Here is a 21,377-nt window from a genome sequence, read left to right on the forward strand (position 1 = left end):
AAAATGCACAAAAGCTACTAAGCCTCCTTTTTGCCCATTTATGTGTCTGATTGATTCACTAAGTTATGTGAATTACAGCTGCTCACTGTGACGTCCACAACCTTTGCAGAGAAGTTAAGAATACAGCTAGGAGGAGAACCAGATGCTCCCTGCATGTTACAAAATCCACTTCATACTCAACAATTATTTGCAAATTACATGCACTTATAACATTACCTTGTCCGGCCATTTGTATTGCAGGCTGCATAATTTAATTGATTTAAAGTGTACTTCAAAATCTATATTATTCGTAGGTCTTGCTTCAAAGTAGATATAGAATAGCTCAGGGTCCAAGAAACATTTATTCAAATTTACCATTAGAATAAAATCCATCGTCCTGTGTGCAACTCAAGTCCATTGAGAATATTTCCAGAGGAAACATTGTTCTTCTTCTGAATATTTATCTGAGCAAATATTTGTTTTCCCCCGTCACCTTAGCATTTATAACACTTTCTAATAATCTAATAAATGCTTTATATTATATTTCATAAAATGTATTGACCACTGTGCCAATGCTAATGTCAATACCAGTGTCAGTGTGTCAACAGTGTGTACTAAGATGAGAATGAAGTATTACAGAAAAATATTTTAAAAATACATGTGTATTTATTTTTACATAAGCAACAGTGTATGTACATGACCAATAAGTCATATTCACAGTCACTGTTTTGTTCAATTAAAGGGATACTTGACACATTGAGCTATGTTCAGCAATAAAATGTTAATATTTTGTCCACAACGATTCGACAACATCATTATTTTCCTTGTACAATTAATAACTTATTTGTCCACTTGCTGTCGACTGAAGATGACATCACCCGTGCTGAGGAAGTCGGTAACGACCAATCACGGCTCACCTGTTTTCTGGGTTTGGTCAGCAAACTGAGCCATGATTGATCGTTACCCACTTCCTCAGCACAGGTGATGTCATCTTCAGTCGACAGCAAGTAGCAAAATTCGTTTTTAAAGGTGTTGATTGTACATGAAAAATAATGAAGTTATCAAATAAATTCTGGACAAAATACAAATTTTTTACTGCTGAAAATGTCTCAACGCGTCAAGTATCCCTTTAAATTGCACACCGTGGACTAACCTTGCCCCAAATAATTTTTGTATTATGAGTGTGTTGGGCAAGGTTGGTAAATGTGATTATTTTTGTATTTCATGAAACGTTTAACTGTGGATGGGATGATAAGCAATGATTTCTTGGCTGTGATGAGTGTGTGCATAGTTATGAAAATTATTTTGATGAATGCTCACTGTTATGAAAGATTTAATATTCTGCGTGTTCTCCTCTTCATCATAAAGTAGTCATGGTTGTTGACAAACTTAATGCTGCCTTGCTTCAGGAACTGCTTGTCATGACAGTGATCATTACAGATGCTTTGCCATTTCTACTGATTAGTATGCCCATTGCCCAATCTGTAATGTCGTGTATATTATAATTTGGGTTTGTCTGCGTGAACCTGCAAGTGAAGACATTTGAAAACCAGGGTGCGCCTTTGAAATAGAGCTGTCAAGATGAATCGATAAGTAATCGATTATCAAATTAATCAACAACTATTTTAATGATCAAGTAATCGTTTGGAGCCATTTTTTATTTATTTAAAATTGTCCAAATCCTCTAATTTCAACATGTCAACAGTAATTGTTCACTGATTTATGTAGTCCTTCATGAAAGAAGACTGATTATCTTCTGTGTTTAATCAAAGTAAGACATTTGCAAACATCTGATTTTACTTTGGAAAACAGTGACCAAACCGATAACATAGTACAACATCAATCACCCTGCCCCCTTTTTTTTTAAATCAGTATACGAATACGAAATACACCAATCAGTAGTTAATAAACAGTAATCAGGGAAAAAATGCTTTTGTAATACACTTTAATGCAAAAATAACTCATTCACTGCCATAAATATATATATTCTTTTTTTTTTTATAAAGATTATTAAAAATTAGGGACAAGAAGCGATTATTTTTTTTACTGTAATTAATCGCATGACTTCACTAGTTAACTCGCGATTAATCACACATTTTATATCTGTTCTAAATGTACAATAAAAAAATGATGTTTTCATACTCTTGTTAACAAAAGTGGGGGGAAAAAATTAACGAATAGAAATAGTTCAAATTAGTTTTTGATGTTTATAGCCGTCAACGGCAGTGAATGGATTAAAAAAAGAAAGAACATAATATAAAAAATTCGGGGCGTCAGGCGATTAAAGTTTTAATTGTAATTAATCGCATGACTTCAGTAGTCAACTCGCGATTGATTACAAATTTCATATCGGTTCTAAATGTACAATGAAAATTTCTAGGTTTTCATACTCTTGTTCACAAAAGTGGAAAAAAAAAGTTAAACTAATAGAAATATTTAAAATGATTTTTTTACGTTTATAGCCGTCAATGGCAGTGAATAAGTTAATCAACTGAATAATCGATATATTCTCAAATATTCGGTAGTGACAGCCCTACTTTGAAACTCAGGCAGGACTTAGTCAAAGGACACGTTTTTAGTGCGCTAGGTATTTATTCAAGGGCGGTAAAAAAAATAATGAATTGGTTTCAGCATGTTTAATAAAGTCAAGGAAAAGAACGTCAAAGTGGCACGTGCATCCTTTGATTTTTCCGTGCGCAGCCCTCGGTGAAGAAGTTTGGACACTTCTAGTCTAGATATACACAGAGAAAGGTTGCAGAGAGGGAATATTGTCAGAATCCTTAGAGAAAGTCTTTTTTTCCCTCCTACCTTAAAGGAATCGCATGTGAGTGATGCTTTGCTTTGACAGTTTATTTCAAATAAGCCCGACAGAGGTTCTGTAGACGTCGCCCTTTGTCACTGCCGGGCAAGCCAAGACTGTCTGGACGAGGTCAGGGAAATGTCGTGGAGCCGTCTGCTCAAACAGGAGCCCGAGTACATCAGGTGAATGTCACATATAAATTCAACTTCTATTTTATTCCGCGGCTAGTATTAAAATTCCGTGCGAGGTGATGTTGAAATGATTTATCCTGCCACCTCCTGCCAGAGCTCTCAATTGTCATGGTATCCTACTGTCTGTTTACAATAATGGAGGGCAAGTGTTTCATACCAAAATAGCTCTTGTCTATGAATAATATCCACTAGAAACATTGATTCAGTTTTATTTTTAACTAAGGATAATGTGGACTAACTGCTTCTTCCAGATGAATGGCATGACAGCAGAACCTCATAACCGGCTTCCTTCCTGTTTGCATATCAACAAGCATTTGAAAAGAAGTGTTCAGTACATAATTTACTGCAGAAGACGCAAGAGCTTTCCAATCATATTGTATGTAGTATGGAAATATAGTCTGGCAAATTATTTATGAATGTATCTGGTGGGCATTTGTTATGAAATATACATTTGCAAGATGTGAAACCTTATCTGGATTTCTGCATAAAATGTGATTTGATTTCTAAGTGATACCACACAAACCCATGTAAACATCACAGAACATGGCGGAAAATATCAGTGAACCTCTGGATTTCATAACTGCTTGAGCCTCCTTTTGCGAGAATAAAACATTTTGTGTAGTTTCAAAACAACAGTCAGGGGGATTTTTTTTACTATTACTCTTTATCAAAGTGTTTTAGTTCAATAGGGTGTCCAGTATGAATCACTTTCACGAGGTCAGCCCACAACATTGGATTGAGGTTGGCCAGGTTTGGTATTAGCATCATTAGCATTAAGAGTTAGCAATAGTAAGGAATAATTTATTTTATTTTGTTTGTTTCTTTTGCTACTCAAAGTGAAGTCTATTTTTATTAATTAGTTCATTCATTATTGTACTTATTGCGTTTAGCAATGTTAGCATTGGCAGTGCTAAGTTTCTCTTGGCTGACAGAGATACTCTTCTCCCTACTGTGTATCGTTTCAGAACAACAGTCAGGAGGATTTTTTTGACTATTCCTCTTTATCAAATTGTTTTAGTTCAGTAGGATGTCTGGTATGAATCACTTTCACAAGGTCAGCCCACAACATTGTGTTGAGGTCGGCCGGTTTGGTATTAGCATCATTAGCATTAAGAGTTAGCAATAGTAAGGAATCATTTATTTCATTTTGGGGGGGTTTCTACTCCAAAACTCTCTGCCATTGTGAAGTTTATTTTTAGTAATTAGTTCATTCATTGATATATTTATTGTGTTTAATGTTAGCATTGAAATTGCTACGTTTTTCTTAGCTGACAGAGAAACTCTTCTCCCTATGAACTGCAAGTGAACCACTATAACAATTGTAATGTTTTATTGTAATTGTATAATTTCAACCTATTGTTGCTTGAACATACTTAGATTAGTCTGCAAAAATTACCACAATTTCATCATCAAAGTGGCAGCCAGGGGCAAATTTAAGCAACCGTCACCGCACAAACCCAGTTTGGAGCAGTGTTTTCAGACTTGCTTCTTCCTCTCCTCAACAATAGTGCACTCACAAACACAATGAGACACAAACACAATATGTTTTGCATGCAGAGCTCAGTTTTGTGGCCATTTATTTGGACTTTATTGAGGTAATGCATTTTATTAGCTTGTTTCTTTTTTAACTTGCTTTCTGCACAGCTGGAGACAAGTGATGTTTTTGCTGGAAAATTCATGGCTAGGATTGCGGGGTTTTTTTCACATTATTATTATTATTATTATTATTATTTTTCAGTCCATTGGTTGTTTGGTCATTAGAATTGTGTCTGATACATGGTCAGGATGCATTGTTTCCCAAAGGATAACATGTTGTTTATTATTTTCCCTGCCCGCGATTGGTTGCCAACTGTGACCTAGTGGTAATTTTTTCAGTCATTTTTAAATTTAGTCTCAGTTTTAGTACAGTTTAAATCACATTATTAGTTCTTATCATACTTAGTCAACCTCATCTCGTTTTTATTTAGTCAACTTTTAGTCAACTATAAATCTAGCATTTTAGTCCAAGAAAACATAATTTTATTTGTCTAGTTTTAGTCAACAAAAATGGTCAACGTTTTAGTCTAGTTTTAGTCAGGACAAACATTTCCCCCCCTGCATATTTTTTGTTAACGGATAATATTGAACAATTCAGATCTAAAACTTTTTCACATAAACTTTTCTCTCATCTTTATGATGAAAAACGACTTCACACAAAATTAACAGTATATCAACAAGTGGCTACTATGGCTCCATGCTATGAGCTAGTAAGCTAGCAGGCTAGCTAGCATTAGTTAGCGGTCAGATTGACATTATTGTTGGAACGTTATAGCCGTTAGATTAATGTTACGTTATAATAACGATTTCCTTTTTTTAACCTTAAACCTTGAATCCACCTCCTGTCTGTCCCATGTATTTGTGCATGTTGCACTCGTTAGCTGCAAATTTGAAAGCAGGTGCGTCACTATGTCACATGACAGTGTCACAGTGACAGATTAGCAGAGACATGATTTTACAAAATCATATAATTTTTGTCTTGTCTTTGTTTATGAACTAAAATGTCCATACATTTCAGTCCAGTTTTTACGAAGTGAAGTACATTTTCGTCTCGTCTTCATTAGTCAATGAAAATACATAATGATTTAGTCCCAGTTATTGTTTATTAATGAGGGTTTTAGTCCAGTCTAGGTTATTTTTAGTCTAGGTTATTTTTATTCTGGTAAAAAAATGTGTGCTAATGAAAATATTTTTGATTAGTTTTCGTTGACAAAATTACTATATAATAACTATTGTGTCCTCAATGAGGAAAAGTGGTATAGGAAATGAATGGAAGGATTTAAAAATAATAATAATTTTAATTAGTCAAATACATGTAAACCTTACGAATATGGGGTGACAAACTGTAACACAAATCATTGAAATATATATTTTTTTTTTATTAAGAAACGGTCATAAACAAGTATTTAGGAAGCATGAACTTTATTGGTCATTCTTCTCATCCATTACTTTGATTGATGTGAAGTGGGTTAGTTTTTCTGTTTTTGTATGGCTATGACCAACTTGTGTTTTCTTTTACCTGAAATTCAAGAAGTCCTCCATACAGGACAAAAGTGGCCTCACAGTGAAAGCGTCCTTTTTGCTCAGTGGGACATAAATCTGACTGTCATCAGCATAGCAGTGAAAGGAAACACCATACTTTCTTAAGACTGAACCAAGGGGTAGCAAATACAATGAAAACAGCAGGGGCCCCAAAATTGAACCTTGTGGAACACCATATCACAGTGGAGCAGAGCAGGACTCAGAGGAAACAAGGCTGTTTTGTGAAACAAAATGTTTTGTGTGTCAAGGCGGGTCTAAACCACTCCACAGTAGAGTGCTACTAATTCTGATACGTTTTTTTTTTGTTATGTACACCACAGCCATGTGGCTGGGGATAGTCTTAACTCGGGGTCCCCACAGTGGCATGTGACGATCGCATTATAAGCCTTTGTAGGGCATTTCTCAGGATTGGCATGCAATTTGCAGCATTTGTTTCTTAGAGGTTGTCATAGAGCATTTAGACAAATGCACGTTTACTCAAAGACAACTATTCCTTGTGTTAATGAAAACATTTTAAGCCACCCCCATGTATCCCAAATATCCACATGATGTTTCACTTTCACCTCTTGGTTTAATTATGTGTCCCTGCGTGTATGCGCCATTTAGCGATGCCGAGGACTGGTTCTGCGAGTGCCCCCCGCTTTACACTGGCCAGCTGTGCCAGTTTATGACCTGTGACCGCAACCCCTGCAGTCACGGCGCTACGTGCATCCCAAAGTCGCCACTGGAGGCAGTGTGTCTTTGTCCTTATGGAAGACAAGGCCTACTTTGTGAGGAAGGTAAGTCGAGTTATCAAAGATGTGAGTGCACAACAATTGCTTTTCCTCCTGCTGCGTCTTAGTCAAAATATCTTTAGTCGAGGTATGTTAGAATTTTAAATGTCTATTCAGTTTGCAAATGCCTTTAAGTATTGAATGTTTAACTCATTCACTGCCATTGACGGCTATTAACGTAAAAAAATCATTTGAACAATTCCTATTAGTTTAACATTTTTTTTACACTTTTGTTAACAAGAGTATGAAAACCTAGAAAAAAAATGATTGTACATTTAGAACAGATATGAAATGTGTGACATTGAGTTAGCTTGTGAATGAAATGTGATATTTGCACCTTGTCCTTTTGGTTGTGACATATTTCTGTATACTTCTGCACAGCATTTCCTTGACTTTTAACTGTTTCTCAGTGTTTAGACAAGCAGCCATTTCGAGACTGTTATATTTGCTCTTTTTTTTTGTCTCCAAACTACATCTGTCGTGTGAACAAGCGTCCAAACCGAGCCCCATTTTCAGTTTTCAGTTCAGAACGACGCCCCTTTTCACAGCGCTCACATCAGAGCGCTGTAGATTTTGCAGCTTTATTAAGGGACTCGTCTGCAAACAGTTGGTGAATGGGAGCCTTGAGCAGTTGGTAGAGTGAGTGCCTGTTGTTAAGTAAAGGGATTAATGGAACTAAATAGTGCTGAGGATGTAGAAATGTGCTCTTCCTCCAGCAATAAAGTTGGATAATCAAAGCAAAACTCACAGCTGATGTGCTGAATATTTCAAAAGACTTTTAAGTTAATCAGATTGCATTTACTTAAAGCAACTTTTCCTAACAGTTTTGCTCTATAAAAGTGGAAAGTTTTTTTACTATTCATTTGCTTAAGAGCTGTTTATTTTGTGGATTCCTTAAGAAAGTCCGCCAATAAAAGAAGAGTCAGCTCTGGTTCTCAGAAGTGAAGGTTTTGCATGACTAAACTAAAGAGCAGCAGGGTGCTTGGCATATCATAGATATGCTCCAGCTCCCGCATGCCAGACACAGCAATTCAACCATCCAGTGCGGCGCCAAAGCGTGCACTCGACATTTGAATCCTGCCAACATCCGATAAGATCAGCACAATCACAGCTGATCACTCCCAAGGGGCTTGCTACACGCTCGTCTCAAGGCCACAGAACCCTTTCCTCATTCCTAATATGTACCAGCCTTTAATCATTGAGTCCAGCAGTTGTTCATGCCATGTTATCTTATTGTTGTAAGTGATTCTCAAACCATCGGGCATTTGTCAAAACATGACCCCTATTGAGAACTGTCAAAAATAGCCGATTATCAAATTAATTTTAAACTATTTTAATAATCGAGTAATCGTTTGGAGCCATTTTTTAATTTAAAATTGTCCAAAACCTCTTATTTCATCATACCAATGGTAATTCTTCACTGATATATGTAATCCTTCATTATCTTCTGTTTAATCAAAATAAGACATTTGCAAGTTACTGGGAAGACTTACGTATTTTTCAAACCCTCAAGGTTGATTATTATTTGTCAAAGCAACCACCGTGTTAGTTTTAAAGGACGACCGAGGTAGATAATTAACAGGTCATAAGAAATGAAAACGAGAAAACAAAATTGTCGTCTTTCAGAGTAAGTTTCCTCTGAAGTGCACTTAAAGTGATCCAGTTGCTCTGTGAACAACCAGGAAAAGGAAACCAAATGCAACGAAAGACTGGGAAGTGCAACGGATGTTGGCGTGCCTTAAGGGACTTCATGAAACAATAATGTATATTTGAGGTGACTTCACTGAGAATTATTAATGGTCCTACCTTTGCAGACAAGGTACACGTAGTGTTGTGTTGGGAATGAGCATGGAGGATATTAAAGGCAATAAATATACCTACAATTAAATATTGATTGTTGCACCTCTTTGGGATGTACTTTTGGTGCGTTTTGTTTGTTCTACATGTTAGGTTGTTTTTTTTTTACTGGCTTTGATACGGGTCATGAAAAGCATTAACCTCTATGTTCATTCAAAAGCAGTACTGCACTTATGATTATTATGGCCTGATTCAAACCCTAAAGCTGACTTTTGTATGGACATTTAATAGGTGTACAGTATTTCTATAGAGCAGACCTTGCACTTGATGTAATGCTTTCCAGACACTTTTCAGCTTTCTTGACAAGCACATTTGTTAATGTTGTGCTCTGTAATCTACACCAAATGAATAGCGTGTCATGAAGTGAGGCATTCAGTGTAGCGCAACAGGAACAAAATGTTAACTCCATTATTCACCGAGGTCAACTGGGTCGGAATCAAGCCTGAAAAAAATTTCGACAGTGTCATGTTTGGATTGAAAGCATGCAAGCGCAGAAAAAGGTGACAAGTCTGACATTAATGAACTTAGTCTATGTCAATATAAACCTCAGCGGTTTCAATTGAATACATAATTTCAGAAATATAAATGGGGTGAACCTCATTATTGACGGTCTAAGTTTTGGTTTGTATAATGTAGTTTAGATCACTGTTTCTCAGTCCCGGCCCTCGAGTACCCCTATCTAGCATGTTTTCCATGTCTCCCCAGCCAACACAGCTGAAGATTGTTATCAGGCTTCATGCAGAGCTTGCTGATTAGCTGATCGTTTGAAACACCTGTGTTGCTTGTGCGAGACATGGAAAACAGACCGCGGTTGAGAACTACTGGTTTAGATGACCATATTTTTCGGAAGTCACAAAATATGCATCATGAAGAAGAAAAAAACAGACTTAGTCGCTTAAATTAACTCTTTGACTGCCAAAAACGTTAAATAGCGTTTAGTAAAATTCTAAGGAGGGCTGCCAAAGACGTTCACTATGTTTTTTTTGTTTTTTTTGGGAAACGGGTGGAGGAAAGCCTTGGCCAGCTGTGCTGAAAGTATCAAGCAGATCTAGTTAGTATAATGACTATTTTTGGGCACTAGATGGCAGCGATGACTCTCTTTGGACAAGATCGGGTAGGCGTCAGTAGAAGACGTGAGGCGGAGCTAGAGTGTTGAGGGGAGAATGGCTGAGGAAGCGAAAATGGCGACCGGTTGCAAGCAGCTCACGCTTGAGCATTTTTTTCAAAGACGAAAAGCATCGACCAATGCTAAAGAGCACATTGATGAAGATGATGGTGACTCCGAGGTTGACGTCGAAGTTGGAAGCGTTAACGCGGCGGCTTCGATCACATCGTAAAGCCTCACCGGCTAGCGATGCTAACGGCGGAAAACGTGGTGCACAACCGAGCACTTCTGCACAGGTGGACGTTCAATCGGACGATGAAGAGTACCCCGAGTCCAATGCATATTCATCGGAGGAGTGGGTACAGTCTGATCACGGAGAAGACACTGGTTCTGGACTACAATACCACCATGAATGGAGTGGATAAGATGGATCAGAACATCTCTTACCACCCGGTATAGGAACTGAAGGACATGAGGAAGCCAGACGTAACACCAGGTCACCGTATCATGATACTGAGAGTAGACTTGATGACAACATGGCCAAACACACACTGCAGTATATACCTGCTACTCCCCGGAAAAAAAGGCCGGCAAGAAAGTGCACGCGAAGGGGCAATCGCAGTGAAACTAATCTGTGGTGCAAATCCTGCTGCATCCCCTTGGACGCAGGGGAGTTTTACACAATATACCTCACAAAAAGAAAAACTTTGTAGTTGAAACATCCACACAATTGTAAATAGTACCACAGTTGCACACATTTGTAAATAGTTTGCCAAATTGTTTTGTCAAATTGTTACACTGTTGAATGTAAATAAACGTATTTTGCTATCAAAAACACTTTTTCATTGTTGGTGGTAGTGTTTTACAGAAGTAAAGCACTGTTTAGGTGTTTTTGGCATCATTCATGGAAAAAAAAAGGTGTCAAATTCACTAGAGTGCATGAAATAATATCGTTTCACAAAAAGCTTGATTTCTCCGTATTTTGGTCCAAAACAGAGCATTTGGTGGAAACTAACCTATTTTCTATTGTTGATTACTGAAAAACGGAATAAGGTAGAAACAAACTTTTTTTTCTGATGAAAGATGAGCGTTCAATCTTTCATTTGGTAGTATCTGTGTTTCCATAGTCCAAACACAAAATTTTCTGTGGACCTTGAAAGATCAGTCAAAATGCTTAAATCAGCTGGCACCCACATATCCTCTTTTCTGAAAATGCTTGGCAGTCAAAGAATTAAAATGGCTTACCTTCGGTCAAGTTGTCATGCCAAAAAATTTAGAAGAAGTAGTAATGGCAGCTAATATGTAGCAAACACATATTACATGAGTACTGTCATTTCCGGAATATAAGGTGCACCTGACTATAAGTCGCGCTAGGAATACTCGATTTTGGTTCACGTATAAACCGCACCGGTATATAAGGGTTCCCGTTTGGCAATAATGTCAAATGGCTAAATGAAATCCGTTTTTAAATGTACTTGACCGTAAAACGACAGTAAAGGTGCATTAATAACGTGGCTGTAAAAAAAATACATTACTGTAACAAAAAGCCTACTGTAGCAGAAAAGTCCGTCATTCTCGGGCCGTCGTCGTCCTCCTGCGTACTACGTAAAACCATTGAAGTTAAATGCAGCATCTTATGTATTTCTCCGTTTCTTTTCCATAATGAGGGTGCAAACTGTCTCGCTCTCGTTCTGTCTTTCCTACTGTATTTGGGCTCACTTGGTTTCTTTTGCTCTGCCTGGCGCTCTTGCACTTCCGATATAGTGCACCTCCTCGTGACCTGGTGGATAAGCTGCACCGTTGAATTAGCTGCAGGGTCGAATGCAAGTGAAAAAAGTAGCGGCTTATAGTCAGGAAATTACAGTATAAGTCCCAGGACCAGCCAAACTATGAAAAAAAAAAGTGTGGCTAAGGCTAGTCTAAACAATACAGTTTATGTTAACCGATTTAGATTATACGCTTTGCCCACAGTCACTGGGATAAAGCTCCAAACAAAAAAATCGTCCCTGGCCTTTTTATTCGTCCCTGCCATTTTTATTCGACTCTTGCCTAACATGTAGTTCTGCCACTGATGTTTATTAATGATATTTTTTGCTATCTATATTCAAAATTGATTAATAGACTGGTCCTTTTAAATTGTGGGCCAGTCTCTTGTGGTAAAATGTAGAAAAATAATCATTAAAAAGCACTGCATCTGGCCCAAAAAATGCTGACCCACCAGGCATCTGCCCTGAATGCCAGATGGCCAGTCCAGCCGTGGCTCCAGCTCATGCACGACCCTAACAAGGATGAGCGATATAGAAAATACTGATGAATTTAATGGCTTATAAAAGAAAGATGGAAGAAAAATCCTGATGCTATAGGTTACATTTCCATACCCGTTAATTCAGATACTGCAGTTCATCATGTTAGTGTGATTGTTGTTATGGAACATACTTGTGATTATTAAAGCTGTTTAATAATCATGGTGAATTGACATTTTGGCACCGCTAGCATCTAACTTGTTAATTGAGCAAAATAGGAGCAACACAGCGACCATTTAACTACTTTTATAGAGAGGCAATTCAGCAAAACAATAAGCAAATGGGGTCTGATAGTGGGGATGATACAGAGCCCTTATAAAGAATTTATGTGCATGAGGGGGACAATTGCAGAGTAGTTTCCATAACTGCCACCAGGAAGTGTCTTCCAGTCAAAAATATCAGTTCTGTGTTTAGTGTGTTAGGGTGTGAAAAAATAATTTTCTGAAATATTGTTGAATTTAACTTTGAGTCTGCAGTGCAAAATCAAATGCCGAGTTTCCATTTGTGCAACCAACACGCTGACTGTAACTAAACTTGAATTTTATGTTACAATGCTGCCATTGTGCACAGCAAGAGGATGAAGCAGTAGGCGGCTGCTTGCCAAAATTCAGCCTAAATAGCTACTAATGGAAATAGAATGGGACTGGAGAGGTGATAGTGTTTGAAAACAGGTCATCATCTAATAGCATTCTCAAAGGCTTGAACTGCCTCCGCTGAGGTACTGTGTGGCAATAGTGCCATCTTTTGGCAAGCCGTGATGGAGAGCGCACTGTCTCCTTGCAATTTGTCTTTCTGTTTTGCAGCAGTCAACATCACACGTGCCAGATTCAGCGGTACTGATGACTTTGGCTACACGTCTTTTGTGGCCTACTCCGACATTCCCAGTCTCAGCTTTTTCTACCAGTTCCAGTTGAAGTTCACGCTGGCCAATAACTCCACTGCTTTGAAAGACAACCTGATCCTGTTCGCTGGGCGGAAAGGACAAGGTCAGCAACCTGCACACTTGCAGGGATTATGTCTTTGTGTCTCAGCAAGAACTCTGACGATTATTCCACTGCAGTTTTTAAATGAAAACAGCGGCGGGGCAGCAAAACCGTTTAGATCTACTTATCAGCAAAAGCTAAAGCTGTTGCTTCTGCTTTTTTACATCCATCTTTTCCAGTGGCAATGTTAAAAATAGCACATTTCTCATCCCTAAATGATTTTTTATTCCGCAAATCTTTTTAAAAGAAATGACTGTAAAACCAACAATTTCAGGTAGCTTGTTAATGTATACACCTTCATTTTGAAAATGAATCAATGCTGTGGTTAAAATATGAAGCACATGTTTGAGTTTTGTTTTTTAGAAAATTAGCAAAATAACATGACAAAAAAATTAGCATGACAAGCTAACTTCAACTCATTTAGTTGGAGACGCTGCATAAAATCCCTTAAACAAAACCCCAGTGCCACTATCACCTTGTCGCCTAAGCAATCAAGTTGGGGCCACAGTGCAATATGCCTCTTAGACTGATGTGATTTAGGCTGACAAAATGTTTTGTGTTAGCATTGGCTGCTCTGAAGCCCGCACAGCCCCTCTGTCGTATGGCACCCCACAGGGTTGAATTCTGGAGCCCCTGCTGTTTTTATTGAATCTGCTGACACAGACTCCATCTTTACTCATTTGCTCCCAAAAATGTATAACTATGTTCTATTTTAATGTTTTAAGTGTCCCAAAAACGTATTTATATGTTTTTATGGGTTGTTGTTTTTTTTATGCTAGAGCATACATAAGGCTTTGATGCAGCCTCTCAACTGCAGAGAACGGTTGAGGAAATGGTAGTTATTACAAAAACGGCCAGCAGGTGGCAGCAGAGCAAAAGAGATAAACCAGGGCCATGTTGACAAAAAGCTCATTTACCCACAGTTCTAAATAGATTTGTGAATAATGGTTAAATTTAGCTATATTCTCATGCTAATTGTTGCAAAACTGATGAAAGAAGAGACTCTTATCTTTCTTTTCTTAGGTTCCATGTTTTTATAGCATGTAGGTTTCATGTTTCTATATAGAACACAATATTCTGTGGGCCTTGCAAAATCAGTGAAAATCCAGTAAAACAGCTGGGAGCGAAGGGGATTGCTTCCGAGAAAATGGCATGCAGTGGAAGTTTTTTTTAAAGTGCTCTATGAATAAAGTTGAGTTGAGACGATGGTACCATCTAATATTCGTAGAAGAGTAAATAAATATTTTAGAAAAACAGTGTGGTCTGGCGGGGAAATGCTCAAACTCAACTTGAGTTGGTTTCATCATCAAAGCTCAGCGGATGCTTTGGAGAGTGCTCAAGCTTTACCAGTCAGGTTGTTCAAAGGCTTCAAGCGGAAGATTATGATGCTCATGTAAAAAAAATGACCCTCAGCTCTTGGAAAACGTGTGGTTCAACAACGAGTCTATCTTTATTCTCTCTAGTCATATATACCGACATGACTGTCGAATTTGGGCAAAATCATTCCCAGCAGGGATTTTGTTCGCTTGTACAAGACCCTCCAAAGCTGGTGGTTTGGTGGGCTATGTCATTGGACTGATTAGACCATTTTTCTTCTTCGAGGCATCCAGTAACATGACTACATGACACCTTTGACACACTTCTCAAAATGGCACTGAAGTGAAGTCGGGGACAGAAAATAAAATTGTGTTGTGGCTATTTTGCAACACTGCTCCAATGTCAATTGGGGAGCCATGCGCAAGGGAATGATATTCTTATAAAACTGCAAAGCTGTGAAATGCTCATGACCTCAAGTGTGTCACAATGACATCTGAAATGGAAAGGTATGGCTTTGGGGACACCTTGCATTCATTTCTAAATCCATTGATGAATTAGTGAAGGGGTGTCCAGACTTTTTCCTCCAAGGGCCACAGACAAAAGAAATTGAAGGATGCAAGGGCTACTATGACATTCTTCGACTTTATTTAACACACTAAAACCAATCCATCAGTCAATGACATACAAAGTGAACTAGTTTTGACTTTTTCACGATTTTAAGGTAGCAGCAGCCCTGTATCAGATACAGATATGCCCCTGCCCTGTGTAGACTTCAGTATTGGGAAGCAAATTAAGAGCAATCTGTAATAAGACGGCAATCTTTAAAACTGATTTTACTTGGGGGCCATGCTGTAATTTGCCAACCATAACAAAATCAAGGGGGCGTATTATACACGCGTACATGCAAAATTACGAAAATTACGAAAATTCATTCGTCACATGTGTAAACGTTATACATGTAATATATTATCACATAATATATGTTGGTTTCAAATAGGGGTGTCATCAATTGAAAAAAAAAAATCGGAATTAATCGCATGACTTCAATAGTTAACTTATGATTAATTCGCAAATGTTATATCTCTTCTAGATGTACAATAAAATGTACAATAAAATATTTTGTTTTAGGTTTTCATACTCTTGTTAACATAAAAGTGGGGAAAAACTAAGAAATATGGTTGCAACTTTTATTCATTGATTCAGTGATTTTAGAATAATTTATCAAATTGAGTTAAAATTTTAAAGATGTACTGTACTGTAAAAAATGAATTTGATATTAACTTGTATTGAGGTCATTTTCTGCCACTAGATGGCGTAATTGCATTTGTAAGGCATTGGTGACAGCTCAGTGCATTTTTTCTTTTCATATTAATCTAATCTTTAACATGAAGTAACTTGTGAAATTCGGCACATTTTTTAAATTGTAAAATAAGAACCCTATCTCCAGAAATATATGCATTATTATTACTAAATGTATTACTACAAAATTTTAATGTGTACGTGTCTGCTGCGTTGCGACTGAATTCTCCACAGTACAGGCTTTCCAAGTAAGGGGCGTCATTAATCGTGCGTTAAAAAAATTTGTGGCTTCAAAGGAACTTAAAATTAACTCAAAAAAATTATTGCACTCATTTTGACACGCCTAGTTTCAAGAAATTATTAAAATTCATAATGCGACATATATTCACAAAACGGACTTTGCCAAAGAAAAATGCCATTTTTGTGAATATGCTGTGGGCCGCAAAAAAATTTTTTGACTGTGGGCCGCAAATGGCCCCCGGGCCATAGTTTGGACACCAACGTTTGGTTTTGGTTTTTGTTGTTGTTTTTAACTCCTATTAAAAAAAAAAAAAAAAAAATGGACACTGTTTTATGTTCAGATGTGCTAACATGTGACTGTTGTTTTTAAAAACAAGACATAAAATAAGTTCTAGTAGATCCGCTGTGATCTTCTCTGGAGAGTTCAATTCATAAACAAGGGGGGGAAAACAAGAGCAATATGAATAATGAAATACCTGCCAGGAGAGAGAGCAGCAAAGTCGGAAATAGCGCACATTCAAAGGCGAAATAAGTGAAAAGATGAAATATGAACAACTAAAACAATAATTGCTTTAATGAAGTGTCAGCTTTGATCACTTACTCAAAACACTCAAGCACAATCATTTTATTCATTTATGAAATCAAGTTACACACAACCGCAGTGATCGGAGGGATGACTAATGTCGTCGACAATGTGCCTTCAAGTAAGCACATGTGTAATTGAGTTTAAATCTGGCTAATTGATTGTTATTGTTTTTGTGGGTTCCAGTTCAGTGAGAGTTCATGCTATTTATAATCTTTTTATGACCTAACTGTCCTATATCTGCTGACTTGTTCATTTCTCATTAACTCCTTGTATTTCCAGACCCTGACGGGGACGACTTCTTCGTTTTGGGCGTGCGGAAGGGGAGAGTTCTGCATAAATTCAATCTTGGCTCAGGTATAGCAACCATCGTCTCGGATCGACTGAACCTCCACATGGACGTCCACACCGTCACATTCGGAAGAATCAACACAACAGGATGGCTGAAGGTGATTGGATCATTGCAAAATCTCACGTCTAGACTTGTGCTCATTATTTTTGGTCCGAAGATAAGAATGAGCAAGTCAAGTCAATGAGAATCCCTGTGAAAGTATTTATTATGAACTACAGGTTGAGTATTAATGACGCCTTTTTTAGGTTGATGGACAAAGGAACAGAACTGGCTCGTCTCCAGGACTTCTGCAGGGCCTCGATCCTGTCAAGCAACTCTTTGTAGGCGGATATAATGAGTACACCCCTGACCTGCTGCCACTTGGCTCCAGGTTCCGTCAAGGCTTTCAGGGTAAGACGGCCACTTTCAGCAGTGTGCACTAAGAGCACTGGAGCTTGGCCTTCATCCCAGGATGACTGTGCCTTTGTAAACGGAGGAGAGGCGTATAATGAAAACGGAGACCAGAACAGAGGGTGATTGCATCAACACCTTTAATTGCTGCTGTGTGAATTGCATTCTACTGCTGCCAAGTCCTTCCAATAAGAAAATTAAAATAATAAAATATTGTGATCACAGATCCATTTTCTGTGCATTTGCTCGTTAAGAGTCGTGGGTGAGCTGCTGCTTATCCCAGCTGACTTTCGGCGAGAGGCGGGGTACACCCTGTAATAGTCAGCAGTTATTTGCAGTACTGCACTGACAGAATCATTCACGTTTACATTCTCGCCTATTGACAATTTGGAGTGTGCCATTTTGGGGAATGTGGACAGAAGCCACACAGTGAACGGCAAATTACATTGATTTTACTCTACTGTCAATCGAGACGTATTGCGGTGTTTTCTGTTTTTATTTCCTGTCACCAACATGAAACACTAATGCCACCTGGTGGCAAATATTTACCACAATACAAATCTGTTTCACACTCCTTTTAACTGTTTAGTATACATGTTTTAACTTAAAATAAATATGAATGACGTATTATTATTATTATTATTATTATTATTATTATTATTATTATTATTATTATTATTATTATTATTATACTTGTATGTTAGTTAATTAATAAGTGTGAAAAACGTGAAAACATTTTATTGTACATTTAAAACCAATAAAATGTGTGATTAATTTGTGATTAATTGAAGTTTGATAGATATATAGATATATAGATAGATAGATAGATAGATAGATAAATAGATAGATAGATAGATAGATAGATAGATAGATAGATAGATAGATAGATAGATAGATAGATAGATAGATAGATAGATAGATAGATAGATAGATAGATAGATAGATATTTAAGTGTCTCCTTTTAGTGCAGCCTATATGTAAAATAGGAGATAGAAAAACAAAAAATGAATTCCTAAAAATAAATATCAAATATGAATCAAATATGATAACTACTTAAAAACACTAACAAAAAGAACAAGATGATTGCACAGCATACCGGCCCGTAAATGTCTATTCCACGGAGTGTGTTTAAAGTATAATAGTTAACTATGGAAATCATCAAATTGTAATTGGCTGACAACTGGTCTAACACATCAGTAACTAAAGACAATACATTCAGACCATGAAGAATAGTAGAACATAATAAAAAGAAATTCAAGTCGCATCCCAACAGAAGACGACATGCCACCTAAGGTGCTCTAATTAAATCTTGAACGAGGGAGCACTTTGTGTAGGCCAACTATGTGGAAATGTCTGCTCACCTTTGTCTGGTTAAAATATTCTAACATGCATTAAGATTGGAACTGGGAAATGTTACCAATACATTATTATTAACCAGAATGACTCCCAACACTAGTCGGAGCAAATGCGGGAAAGTGTTTATTTACTGTGCCTGCTGTTGTGCAAACATTGACATTGAGGAATAGCATTACAAGCGCATTCCGTATTCAGACCTGTTATTTGCAGCAGAGCCGTTTGAACTGTACGGAAGCTTTTTGTGTCCAAGGACTGGGAGGCTTTTGTGTCTTATTAATAAACGTGGCATTCATTTCAGTGCAGCCTTTCAAATAAAAGCTTTAAAAAATCAAATCAGCTGCGGTCAACACAGTTCACATAATTCCACCTGACCCAGCGACGTCCCGGTATTGGTAAACTCGACTCGGGTGGCGCCATGGCCCCAGCGCTGAGCATGTAATGAGAACTCATGGGCGTCTAATCAGATCTGTGTGACCTTCCCGGAGCCCTAATCGTGATGGCTGGCAGTGAACACACTGATAATTCACTTCACTCCCAGTTATCAACAGATCCACACTCCCCCTGTGGAAAGGTGGCAAAGGAGACGCGGTGACTCCTGAAATGAATCAGTCTGTCAATTTGAGCCGCTGATCAAATAACAAGTAACTGGGAATTGTGTTTGTCGAGGCTCCACGCCATTCCATGCAAACATTTCTATTGAGGTCATTTATTCAACGTGATGTGAAACAGGCATTTATACACTCGTGTGTAAAACACACACACATCCATGTACTGTAGATGGCATCAGCGCATGAATATTCATGAACTGAACATGACATTTTCCAGTGCATCCTGTTTGTGCCCGTGACCAATGCAATGGCGTGTTATTTATAATAATCCCCCCCCCCCCCACCCCCACCCCTGTGCTGCACTTGCAGGCCAAAGTAAATATTGCCAAGGATGGGATTGAATTATGGAGATACTTGATGACAGCCGGTGGCATCCTTGTTTGATTGCTGTGTGAATGCTTGGAGACAAGCATTCAGACTGTCATTTTTGCCAGGGTGAATTTCTTGACAGTCTGTGATAGCATCACCAGTTATCAATGGATACTAAGGAGGGCAAAGACATTACAATTATTTTGAACTTCTGCTTCTGAAATATTTGTCTTTTGATTTAGCTGTGAAGTTTGAACACATTGGGTTACCTTTACCCAAGGTTGGGTTAATTTTATTATATTATATTATATTATATTATATTATATTATATTATATTATATTATATTATATTATATTATATTATATTATATTATATTGTATTGTGCTATGTTATGTTATGGTATTAATTTATTATAGAATATATACTGTATATTAGGGCTGCCAAAGTAATATATATATATGACAAAATATGTGAGCTTGCTGACAGGGTGGACATTTTTTACTTATTAAAATTTAATAAGCACATGGTTGGCCTTCACTTAGCATTACCAACATGATTGAATTGGCTAACTGTTGAACAAATATATTTTAATTTACTAAAAGGTTTTTATATTATTTGATATTTCACCATGACAGAGTGGACAATGTTACACTTGACAACATACAACTACAAACATAAATTGATAATGATTTATTATGTAACTATCCTCTATTCCGGCCTCCATTAAATGATTAAATGCTAACAGTAATGTGACTAAAACTTTCTTAAAGTGACAGTTACCGCATAATGACACAATGGACAGCAATTAAAGGAACATCTTAAATTGCTAACCCTCAACGTCAGACATGCTTCTAAAAAACTGCATATTGTCTTTTTCCCAGGTTGCATTTTTGACATGCACTTTCAAACAAGACGAAATGAAACACTCCAAGTTATGGGAAATTCAGCCTTTGGACGAAGCGTGGGTCAATGCGGGGTCAACTTGTGTGTTCATGTTTATTGCAAGAATGGAGGAACATGTGTGGACTCCGGTTCATCCGTGTAGTAAGGCCGCACATTTCATTGACTTCTATAATTATGATGAGAGGGAAAATCGTTAGCTATGCACTTGTTTTCCTCCTGCAGTTGCCAGTGCCCTTTCGGATGGAAGGGAGCGTTGTGTTCGCAGACAATGTCGGTGTGCGATGTCGCGCACACTCCCCCGCCTCTGTGCGCACACGGCTCCACCTGCATCCCTCTTCCAAATGGATATACCTGTCAATGCCCCCTGGGAACAGCAGGACTCTACTGCGAGAAAGGTCACACCATCAAACCCAATCTTCATCATTACACATGTTTTTTTCTCTGTTCATTTTGTCAACAAGGAAGCACTTTTGCTGTTCAATTATTTAACTGCTCTATTGTCCCCATTTCAGCTGTGAACATCAGTGATCCATTCTTCAGTGGCAAGCACGCCTCCTGGATGTCCTTCCCCGCAATGAATATGAGACACAGGACTGTTTTACAAATGCAGTTCCAACCTTTAGCACCTGATGGCATCCTTTTCTATAATGCACAGCATCTTGGAGACAGAGCTGGTAATAACTAGGTTATAACTATGTTATAAACCAAAACAGTTCTTAATAGCACTGCAATGACAAAATAAGGACTTTTTAAAATACAGGATGTGTTTACTGACAACAATAATTCACATAAATCTGATTTAAAGAAAGCACCTACCTATACTTGACCTAAACATAACTCTTAGACTGATTCAGTATACTGAAATATTTAATGGTTTGTCACCATGTGAGAGTTGGATACCTTCATCCAACTAAATTGACTGATATCCAACATCACTGTTTACATTTACT

The 21,377-nt window shown here is 37.6% G+C and overlaps 1 protein-coding gene across 1 annotated transcript in view; it reads left to right on the forward strand.

Moving 5' to 3' along the window:
• The window catches only part of eys (EGF-like photoreceptor maintenance factor), a 209,318-nt gene that overhangs the window by 185,175 nt on the left and 2,766 nt on the right, over positions 1 to 21,377 (forward strand). The window contains exons 44-50 of the mRNA XM_086093363.1: positions 6,655 to 6,827; positions 12,890 to 13,072; positions 16,791 to 16,957; positions 17,106 to 17,250; positions 20,406 to 20,568; positions 20,650 to 20,822; positions 20,940 to 21,101. Coding sequence (XP_085949489.1) covers positions 6,655 to 6,827; positions 12,890 to 13,072; positions 16,791 to 16,957; positions 17,106 to 17,250; positions 20,406 to 20,568; positions 20,650 to 20,822; positions 20,940 to 21,101 — 1,166 coding nt within the window. The remainder of the gene's footprint in view (positions 1 to 6,654; positions 6,828 to 12,889; positions 13,073 to 16,790; positions 16,958 to 17,105; positions 17,251 to 20,405; positions 20,569 to 20,649; positions 20,823 to 20,939; positions 21,102 to 21,377) is intronic.

The sequence above is a fragment of the Leptonotus elevatus genome, chromosome 13 (assembly GCF_054856555.1).
Source record: "Leptonotus elevatus isolate MCC_2025b chromosome 13, RoL_Lele_1.0, whole genome shotgun sequence".
Classification (NCBI taxonomy): Eukaryota; Metazoa; Chordata; class Actinopteri; order Syngnathiformes; family Syngnathidae; genus Leptonotus; species Leptonotus elevatus.